General features: G+C 41.8%; 1 protein-coding gene across 1 annotated transcript in view; it reads left to right on the top strand.

Annotated features, from left to right (window-relative positions):
- The first annotated feature begins 3785 nt into the window (after positions 1 to 3785).
- Positions 3786 to 11542, top strand: part of QPCT (glutaminyl-peptide cyclotransferase) — a 121658-nt gene continuing 113901 nt past the window's right edge. Inside the window, exon 1 of the mRNA XM_075862536.1 lies at positions 3786 to 4107. Coding sequence (XP_075718651.1) covers positions 3997 to 4107 — 111 coding nt within the window. The 5' untranslated portion in view covers positions 3786 to 3996. The remainder of the gene's footprint in view (positions 4108 to 11542) is intronic.

Genomic DNA, 11542 nt, shown 5'->3' with positions numbered 1-11542 from the left:
TATTTACCCGGATGGTAGCTGTCCCACTACAAGAGACTGTTTGTTGACGTTGACTTTCTGTACACAGACCTACGAATTGTACACAGAGACTCCCCATGGCAGTGCCCCTGAGCTGGTGGAAGAAGCGACTGTTAAATAGGAAATAGCTTTTTTTGTCAGACAATACTCTAAGACAAAATTATGGGTTATGAATTGGTTCCTCCTTGTCTCCAGAAAATTTCTGACAACTAGTAGACCCAGATTATGTGATACTGACGTATATATAACGCTTCTACGTCAATACTTTCCAACACCTGATCATCGAGATCCAGACTGTCTATTTTAAGCAGGAAGTCAGTGGTATCACGCTTGTAAATGCCTTCAATTGGAAGGTGATACGTTGCCTGTATGTTGGGTGAATAAATTTTGGATTTTTATACCACTGGAGTGCTGCCTCTTCTTTTGGATTGTGGTATCAAGCAGATACAATGATAAACTGCTCACAAATGGTATAAGTATTTTATCCACACATATGCCAATATTCTGGCCAAAATCCCCTAGCCTTGAGACAATCTGACGTCACCTCAGGGGCACAGTATTCTTGAGCACCTTCGGTAGTGAATAGAATGTAGATATTGTCGGGAATTTTGAAAGGAGAAAATCCTGTTTCTTGTCAGAGATAAGACCATCATTATTTGTTACTAGAAGAATCGCCTCTAATTCTCTTGAAAAAATGAGGATCAGATCCCTCTACAGCATTCTATAGCACTTTGTGTCATTTACCAATAGCAGACATCTCTTGATAGACACATTTCTCGATGGCGACATACACTACTGTTCAAAAGTTTGGGGTCACCCAATTTTGTGTTTTCCATGAAAACTCACACTTATATTTATCAAATGAGTTGAAAATGACTAGAAAATATAGTCAAGACATTGACAAGGTTAGAAATAATGATTTTTATTTCAAATAATAATTTTCTCCTTCAAACTTTGCTTTCGTCAAAGAATGCTCCATTTGCCGCAATTACAGCATTGCAGACCTTTGGCATTCTAGCTATTAATTTGCTGAGGTAATCGGGAGAAATTTCACCCCATGCTTCCAGAAGCCCCTCCCACAAGTTGGATTGGCTTGATGGGCACTTCTTGCATACCATACGGTCAAGCTGCTCCCACAACAGCTCTATGGGGTTGAGATCTGGTGACTGCGCTGGCCACTCCATTACAGATAGAATACCAGATGCCTTCTTCTTCCCTAAATAGTTTTTGCATAATTTGGAGGTGTGCTTTGGGTCATTGTCCTGTTGTAGGATGAAATTGGCTCCAATCAAGCGCTGTCCACAGGGTATGGCATGGCGTTGCAAAATGGAGTGATAGCCTTCCTTATTCAAAATCCCTTTTACCTTGTACAAATCTCCCACTTTACCAGCACCAAAGCAACCCCAGACCATCACATTACCTCCACCATGCTTGACAGATGGCGTCAGGCACTCTTCCACATCTTTTCAGTTGTTCTGCGTCTCACAAATGTTCTTCTGTGTGATCCAAACACCTCAAACTTCGATTCGTCTGTCCATAACACTTTTTTCCAATCTTCCTCTGTCCAATGTCTGTGTGCTTTTGCCCATATTAATCTTTTCCTTTTATTAGCCAGTCTCAGATATGGCTTTTTCTTTGCCACTCTGGCCTGAAGGCCAGCATCCCGGAGTTGCCTCTTCACTGTAGACGTTGACACTGGCGTTTTGCGGGTACTATTTAATAAAGCTGCCAGTTGAAGACCTGTGAGGCGTCTATTTCTTAAACTAGAGACTCTAATGTACTAGTCTTGTTGCTCAGTTGTGCAGCAGGGCCTCCCACTTCTCTTTCTACTCTGGTTAGAGCCTGTTTGTGCTGTCCTCTGAAGGGAGTAGTACACACCGCTGTAGGAAATCTTCAGTTTCTTGGCAATTTCTCGCATGGAATAGCCTTCATTTCTGAGAACAAGAATAGACTGTTGAGTTTCACATGAAAGCTCTCTTTTTCTAGCCATTTGGAGAGTTTAATCGAACCCACAAATGTAATGCTCCAGATTCTCAACTAGCTCAAAGGAAGGTCAGTTTTATAGCTCCTCTAAACAGGGAAACTGTTTACAGCGGTGCTACCATAATTGCACAAGGGTTTTCAAGTGTTTTCTAATCATCCATTAGCCTTCTAACACAGTTAGCAAACACAATGTACCATTAGAACACTGGAGTGATGGTTGCTGGAAATGGGCCTCTATACACCTATGTAGATATTGCATGAAAAAACAGGCGTTTGCAGCTAGAATAGTCATTTAGCACATTAACAATGTATAGAGTGTATTTCTGATAAATTTAATCTTATCTTCATTGAAAAAAACTGTGCTTTTCTTGCAAAAATAAGGAAATGTCTAAGTGACCCTAAACTTTTGAACGGTAGTGTATGTATATATATATATATATATATATATATATATATATATATATATATATACTATTACATGTGTCGTTATAGACCTGCTGCATGGCAATTGTAGGTGTTGCACTATTAGGGCAGATACAGACGGACGTTGCGTTTTTGCGCGCGCAAACAACGCAGCATTTTGCGCGCGCAAAAACCATTTGACAGCTGCGTGTGTCATCCGTGTATGATGCGCGGCTGCGTGATTTTCACGCAGCCGCCATCATAGAGATGAGGCTAGTCGACGCCCGTCATTGTCCAAGGTGCTGAAAGAGCTAACTGATCGGCAGTAACTCTTTCAGCACCCTCGACAGTGAATGCCGAACACAATATACAGCAACCTGTTAAAAAAAAAGAAAAAGTTCGTACTTACCGAGAACTTCCCGGCCGTTGCCTTGGTGACGCGTCCTTGGTGACGCGTCCTTGGTGACGCGCCTCTCTTGACCTCGGTCCCCACCTCCCTGGATGACGCGGCAGTCCATGTGACCGCTGCAGCCTGTGCTTGGCCTGTGATTGGCTGGAGCTGTCACTTGGACTGAATTGCCATCCCGGGAGGTCAGACTGGAGGAAGAAGCTGGGAGTTATCGGTAAGTCAGAACTTCGTTTTTTTTTACAGGTTCATGTTTATTGGGATCGGTGGTCACTGTCCATGGTGCTGAAACAGTTTAACTCTTTCAGCACCCTGGACAGTGACTATCTCCGGACGTCGCGTACCGGAAATTTTTTTGCCGGGTTCGGCCAAAACGAGTTCGGCCGAACACGGTGAAGTTCGGTTCGATTGTCCGGGTTCGCTCATCTCAAAGACACTCCATTTGGATGTTTGGAAACAGAAAAGCACGTGGTGCTTTTCTGGTTACATTCATCCTTTTGACAGCTGGTGCGCTGTTTCAGTCGGTTCGCACGGAAGTGCTTCCGTGCGACCTGCGTGGTTTTCACGCACCCATTGACTTCAATGGGTGTGTGATACGCGAAATACGCGGAGATATTGAACCTGTCGCGCTTTTTGCGCAGCTGACAAACGCTGCGCAAAAAGCACGGACTGTCTGTACTGCCCCATAGACTTGTATTGGTCTGTGCGTGGCGCGTGAAAACCACGCGGCCCGCACGGACCGAATACACGCTCGTGTGAATCCCCCCTTACATAGTGTAGAATATGTTAATTCAGTAGAAGATATCGTTCATTACAGGACAGCCTGTTGCTTTTGGGTTTTATTTGGTGGGCTATGCTGTGACACCTGTGGAATAAGGCTCATATCTGACAAGTAGTAATGATAGTAGAGGGAATAGTATTTGCCATTATTAATAAAGCGCCTCCATGCATTCTCTAAGCTCTGAATCCCCCATGTCTCCAAGCTTCCTCTTCCCAGCAGCCGCATCACGGTTTACCTCAGGATGACGTCCCTCATATTTTCCTAATTCCACCTCTGTCTGTTATTTACCACACACGTCCCACATCTGCTGGAGGAGGTGTCCCCGCCCTTACGTGACTTCTTCCCTCCTGTTCGGGACATTGCAGCCAGCGAGGAGAGACTGACTGAGCGACCCGGTGGGCTGAATATGGAGAACGGGAGAAAGAGCGGGGCCATGACAATCTGCCTACTGGGTACCGTCTACCTGTGGGCTCTTGTCAGCGGGCAGAACGGAAACGCTCAATGGACCACGGAAAAAGTAGGTGCATCTCTAGTTTGTTCAATGACAGGGTTAATGTCGTTCATTGAAAACATTCGAATTTTTGCCTCATGTGTGGTAATATCTGACAGTCAGTGATTAATAGCAGGGATTGCTCGTTGTGCGCCGCTTCTGCTTATGACTGGATGGATTTCTACAATGTACTGCTATACATTCTATGTTGTGTACAGTGCAGAGTACTGGTGACTCTGCCCTCCAGGCAAGGTTTATACCGTATGAAGACATCCTGCTGGAGCTATATAATGGAGGCATTATCCTGTGCTCTGAGAAGCCAAGAACACACAGTAAGCGTGTTTATAGGTACTACATATAACTACCACATTGTCTATATATTGTGCAAAGTCATTTATTGTCAGTGTCAGAAATTCATATGGTCGTGGTAAAGGGGTCCCAAAAGCAATATATTCCTCAGTCATACACTGTGTGCCGTCTCTTGTCTACATTGGGGAACAGAAAGCTAGGTCATCATTGTTGATAACCTCTCTAGCGCTCCTTAACCCTTCTCTAGCTCTCCTTAACCCTTTGAGGACTGTTTTGCCCTTAAGGGGTAACTAAATGTTTGACAAACTTCTGACATGTCACAGTGACATGTCAGAAGTTTGGTTTGGTGGGGTTCCGAGCACTGAGACCCCCACCAATCGCTAAAACGAAGCTGCTGAATCGCTCGTGTGAGCGCTCAGCCGCTTAGTGTCTGTTCGGCTTTTTCCAGAAACGAAGTGGCTGAGCGCTCACACCAGCACTTCTGCCGCTTTGTTTTAGCAATTGATGGGGGTCTCAGTGCTCCGACCGCCACCAATCAAAACTTCTGAAATGTCACTATATGTCAGCAGTTTGTCAAACGTTTACTTACCCTTTAACCCCTTCCCCCTGCTTTTATTCTGGGCCCTAATGACCAAGCCATTTTTTACGTTTTTCCATCGTCACATTAGAAGAACTATAACTTTTTTATTGTTCCGCCGATGCGGTTGTATGAGGGCTTTTTTTTGCTGGACGACTTGTAGTTTTTATTGATACCATTTTGGAGTAGATGCGACTTTTTGATCCCTTTTTATCAAATTTTTTTAAAGTCAGGATTAACAGAAAACAGCAATTTTTCCATTGTTTTTTATTTAATTTTTTACGGCGTTCACCGTGCGGGTTAAATAATGTAACAGCTTTATAGTCGGGGTCGTTACAATCGCGGCCATACCAAATATGTGTAACTTTTTTGCTTTATTGTGTTTTGTTTTTTAATAGTATGCAGTTTGTAATGTGAAAAAGTGGGTTTTTCATTTATTTATTTTCACACTTTTTTTATTAACTTTATTAAACTTTTTTTTACTTTTTTACTAGTCCCACTAGGGGACTTTAATATGCGATCATCCGATCGCTATTATAATACACTGCAATACTTCTGTATTACAGTGTATTACTGACTGTCCGTTTAAAACGGACAGGCATCTGCTAGGCCATACCTCTGACATGACCTAGCAGGCATTCACTACAGGCCGACCTGGGGGCCTTTATTAGGCCCCCGGCTGCCATTGGAGGCACAGACATTCGGCGATCTTATCGCCGGGTGTCAGTGGGATGAGAGGGAGCTCCGTCCCTCTCTCCAAAACCACTCAGATGCAGCGCACGCTATTGAGCGCCGCATCTGAGGGGTTAAACAGGTGAGATCGATACTAATATCGATCTCACACGTTCGAGGAGGGACGCCCCCAGCCCTGAGCTACCTCTGGCAGCTGAGAGCAGGGAGATGTCACGGCTCCCTGCTCTGTTTACTTTATTCTGATGCAGCGTCGTGAAACGGCTATTGCATCAGAATAAAGCCCACTAATGACTGCCGTGAAAAGGCTTATCGGCGGTCATTAAGGGGTTAAAGGCGATGCTGATATTTTCAAATCAGACATGTTTCAATCTATGTGGTAATAACTTTGGAATGCTTTTACCTATCCAAGCGATTCTGAGATTGTTTTCTCGTAACATATTGTACTTTGTTAGTGAAAAATTTGATCGATTAATTCAATATTTATTTGTGAAAAACACCAAAATTTTGAGAAAATTTGGAAAAATTTGTATTTTTCTAAATTTAAATGTATCTGCTTGTAAAACAGATAGTAATACCACACAAAATAGTCGCTAATTAACATTTCCCATATGTCTACTTATGTTGGCATCGTTTTTTGAACATGCTTTTATTTTTCTAGGATGTTGCAAGGCTTAGAACTTTAGCAGCAATTTCAAGAAAATTTCAAAAGCCTATTTTTATAGGGTCCAGTTAAGTTCTAAAGTAGCTTTGAGGGGCCTATATTTTGGGAAACCCCCATAAATCACCCAATTTTAATAACTGCACCCTCAAAGTACTCAAAACAGCATTTAGAAAGTTTCTTAATTCTTTAGGCGTTTCACAGGAATTGAAGCAAGGTAGAGGTGAAATGTACAAATTTAATTTTTTTTTTAAAGAAATTCAATTTTAATCCACTTTTTTCTGTAACACAGAAGTTTTTACCAGAGAAACTAAATCAATATTTATTGCCCAGATTCTGCAGTTTCTTGAAATATCCCACATGTGGCCCTAGTGTGCTACTGGACTAAAACACAGGTCACAGAAGGAAAGGAGCACCTCGTGAATTTTGGGGCCTACTTTTATTAGATTATATTTTAGGCATCATGTCAGGTTAGAAGAGGTCTTGTGGTGCCAAAACAAAGGAAACACCTAAAAGAAAACCCCATTTTGAAAATTACACCCCTCAAGGAATTCATCTAGGGGTATAGTGAACATTTTAACCCCACAGGTGTTCCATAGATTTTATTCGAATTGGGCATTGAAAATAAAAAATTGCATTTGTTTTCACTAAGACGTAGATTTAGCTCAAAATGTTTCATTTTCTCATCAAATAAAGGAGAAAAAGCACACCAACATTTGTAAAGCAACTTCTCCAGAGTAGGGAAATACCCCATATATGGTCATAAACTGCTATTTGGGCACACGGCAGGGCTCAGAAGGGAAGGTGCGCCAATTGTCATAGATTGCTTTCTTGGCACCATGTCGCTTTTGCAAAGCCCCTAAGGTACCAGTACAGTAGAAATTCCCCAAAAGTGACTCCATTTGGCAAACTACACCCATTGAGGAATTAATCTAGGGGTGTAGTGAGCATTTTGACCCCATAGGTGTCTCAGAGTTTATTAAAAATGGGCAGTAAAAATGAAAAACTAAATTTTTTCCCAATAAGACGTAGCTGTAGTTCAAAATGTTTCATTTTTTTAACAAATAAAAGGAGAAAAAGCGCCACAACATGTGTAAAGCAACTTCTTAAGAGTAGGGAAATACCCCATATGTCGTCATAAACTACTGTTTGGGCACACGGCAAGGCACAGAAGGGAAGGAGCACCAATTGGTAATTGGAGCGCAGATTTTACTGCATTGATTCCTGGGCGTCATGTTGCATTTACAGAGCCCCTGAGGTACCAGTACAGTAGAAACTCCCCAAAAGTGACCCCATTTGGCAAACTACACCCATTGAGGAATTCATGTAGGGGTGTAGGGAGCATTTTGACCGCATAGAGTTTTGCTAAATTTTTTAGAATTGGGATGTGAAAATAAAAAATTACTATTTTTTCGAATAAGATGTACAGTAGTTCTAGCTCAAAATGTAGCATTTTCACAAGGACTATAGGAGAAGTGCACCTCAAGGTTTGTAAAGCATTTTCTTCCGAGTACAGCTATACCCATATGCGATCGCAAACTGCTGTTTGGACACACGGCAGGACTCAAAAGGGAAGGAGCGCTATTTGGCTTTTTGAGCGCATATTATGCTAAATTCGTTTCTGGGCACCATGTCACATGTGCAAAGCTTCCTGAGGTACCAGTACACTAGAAATTCCCCAGATGTGACCCCATTTTCGAGACTTTACCCCTCTAGGAATTAAATTAGGGTTGTAGTGAATATTTTGACCCTACAGGTGTTTTATAGATTTTATTAGAATTGGCCCATGAAAATTTAAATCTACATTTTTTTCCAATAATATGTCGTTTAACTCAACAATTTTAATTTTTACAAATATAGTGGAAGTTTATCCTGGCTCTAATACCCACAATATATCTCTCAGACCGGAGCAGGTAAAATGAAATCGGGTATGATCCAAAAATTAGCCTAAATGACATATATAAAGTACAGTGAAGTTTACCGCTCAGACGGCACTGGTAACAGTCCAATATAAATTCAGTATGGACACTCTCTCCCAGAAAACGGAATTTTTTGGGAGGGAGTGCCCATACCAAATTGATATTGGACTGTTACCAGTGCCGTCTGAGCGGTAAACTTCACTGTACTTATATATATAATTTTAATTTTTACAAGGAATACAGGAGAAAAGGCACCCCAAAATTTGTCACGCAATTTCTCCCGAGTGAGGCAATGCCCCATATGTGGTCGTAAACTGCTATTTGGACACACAGCAAGGCTTTAAAGGGAAGAAGCACAATTTAGTTTTTGGAGTGGAAATTTTACAAGATTAGTTTTCTGACACCATTGCACTGAGCTAAGGTAGCAGTACAGTGGAAACCCCAAAAAATTACCCCATTTTAGAAACTACTTCCCTCAAGGAATTAATCTAGAATTATAGTGAGAATTTTATTCCCACAAGTGTTCTGCAAAAATTAGTACACAATAGACAATGCAGATTGAAAATTGCCATTTTTCCACAGATATGCCATTTCAGTGCCCAATGTGCTGTGCCCAGCTTGTACCACTGGAGACACACACCCCATACATTTTTAAACGGGTTCTCCAGAATACAGTAATACCCCATATGTGATCATAAACTGCTGTTTGGACACTCTGCCAGGCTCAGAAGGACTGCAATTTTGCTTTTGGAGCGCAGGTTTTGCTTGGTAGTAGGGCTTGTGAAGAAATCAAAGATTAGGCTATACTTTCCCAAGGTCAGCTGTTTCACCTTGCCGTACCTCAGCTTCGTTTAACGTCATGGCTGTTGAAGCCGAGATTTTGAGATCCTGCAGAGTTTCAGAGCCTGTCATCCAGACTGTTAAATGCCAAGAATCCTCAATCGGCAAGGGTGTACCACCGTAGGTGGAAGGCCTGTTTTCGTTGGTGTGAACAACACAGTTTCCATCCCTTTGTATGTTCCAGTTCCTAGGATTCTGTCTTTTTTTGCAGTCTGGTGTAGACCAGGGCCTTCTTCTTTAAAAGAACAGGTCTTTGCTCTCACTGTCCTCTTTTAGGGAACACTGGCTGTCATGATTTGAACCTAGAGACTCCTGTTGGATCGTAGGGAGGCAGCCACCATCTGTTGGGTGCCGGCGGCCGCCTCCTGAAATTGTTGTTTCGTTGAAAACGTGTCCGATCTGATACATCGTAGCAGTGCGGTCACGTGAGGTTCTCCCGCGTGCATGCGCTTGCAGGATTACCTCAGAATTCTTCCGGCGGCAAAGGAGCAGGACGCTTCTCCCATGTCAGCGTCGATCTCTGTAGAGATTACTCCACAGAACATGCTGAAGAGACGAATAACCATTAACCCCTTAGTGACATGGCCTGGTTTGGGCCTTAAGAACCCATTTTTCAAATCTGACATTATTTTTGAAAGAAAAGCAGTTTTTTTCAATGAAGATCACATTAAATTAATCAGAAATACACTCTATACATTGTTAATGTGCTAAATTACTATTCTAGCTGCAATCGTCTGGTTTTTAATGCAATATCTACATAGGTGTATAGAGGCCCATTTCCAGCAACCATCACTCCAGTGTTCTAATGGTACATTGTGTTTGCTAACTGTGTTAGAAGGCAAATGGATGATTAGAAAACACTTGAAAACCCTTTTGCAATTATGTTAGCACCGCTGTAAACAGTTTTGCTGTTTAGAGGAGCTATAAAACTGACCTTCCTTTGAGCTAGTTGAGAATCTGGAGCATTACATTTGTGGGTTCGATTAAACTCTCCAAATGGCTAGAAAAAGAGAGCTTTCATGTGAAACTCGACAGTCTATTCTTGTTCTTAGAAATGAAGGCTATTCCATGCGAGAAATTGCAAAGAAACTGAAGATTTCCTACAACGGTGTGTACTACTCCCTTCAGAGGACAGCACAAACAGGCTCTAACCAGAGTAGAAAGAGAAGTTGGAGACACAACTGCACAACTGAGCAACAAGACAAGTACATTAGAGTCTCTAGTTTGAGAAATAGACGCCTCACAGGTCCTCAACTGGCAGCTTCATTATATAGTACCCGCAAAACGCCAGTGTCAACGTCTACAGTGAAGAGGCGACTCCGGGATGCTGGCCTTCAGGGCAGAGTGGCAAAGAAAAAGCCAATTCTGAGACTGGCTAATAAAAGGAAAAGATTAATATGGGCAAAAGCACACAGACATTGGACAGAGGAAGATTGGAAAAAAGTGTTATGGCCAGACGAATCGAAGTTTGAGGTGTTTGGATCACACAGAAGAACATTTGTGAGACGCAGAACAACTGAAAAGATGCTGAAAGAGTGCCTGATGCCATCTGTCAAGCATGGTGGAGGTAATGTGATGGTCTGGGGTTGCTTTGGTGCAGGTAAAGTGGGAGATTTGTACAAGGTAAAAGGGATTTTGAATAAGGAAGGCTATCACTCCATTTTGCAACGCCATGCCATACCCTTTGGACAGCGCTTGATTGGAGCCAATTTCATCCTACAACAGGACATTGAGCCAAAGCCCACCTCCATATTATGCAAGAACTATTTAGGGAAGAAGCGGGCAGCTGGTATTCTATCTGTAATGGAGTGGCCAGCGCAGTCACCAGATCTCAACCCCATAGAGCTGTTGTGGGAGCAGCTTGACCGTATGGTACGCAAGAAGTGCCCATCAAGCCAATCCAACTTGTGGGATGGGCTTCTGGAAGCATGGGGTGAAATTTCTCCCGATTACCTCAGCAAATTAACAGCTAGAATGCCAAAGGTCTGCAATGCTGTAATTGCTGCAAATGTAGCATTCTTTGACGAAAGCAAAGTTTGAAGGAGAAAATTATTATTTCAAATAAAAATCATTATTTCTAACCTTTGCAACTCATTTGATAAATATAAGTGTGAGTTTTCATGGAAAACACAAAATTGTCTGGGTGACCCCAAACTTTTGAACGGTAGTGTGTATATATATATATATATATATATATATATATACACACACACACGTCTATATTATATATATGTATATATACACACACACGTCTATAATATATACACTACCGTTCAAAAGTTTGGGGTCACCCAGACAATTTTGTGTTTTCCATGAAAACTCACACTTATATTTATCAAATGAGTTGCAAAATGACTAGAAAATATAGTCAAGACATTACAAGTTTAGAAATAATGATTTTTATTTGAAATAATAACTTTCTCCTTCAAACTTTGTTTTCGTCAAAGAATGCTCCATTTGCAGATA

This window comes from Rhinoderma darwinii, chromosome 4 (assembly GCF_050947455.1).
Source record: "Rhinoderma darwinii isolate aRhiDar2 chromosome 4, aRhiDar2.hap1, whole genome shotgun sequence".
Lineage (NCBI taxonomy): Eukaryota > Metazoa > Chordata > Amphibia > Anura > Rhinodermatidae > Rhinoderma > Rhinoderma darwinii.
The sequence above is the reverse complement of the archived record's forward strand: the minus strand, read 5'-3'. Positions and strand labels throughout refer to the sequence as shown.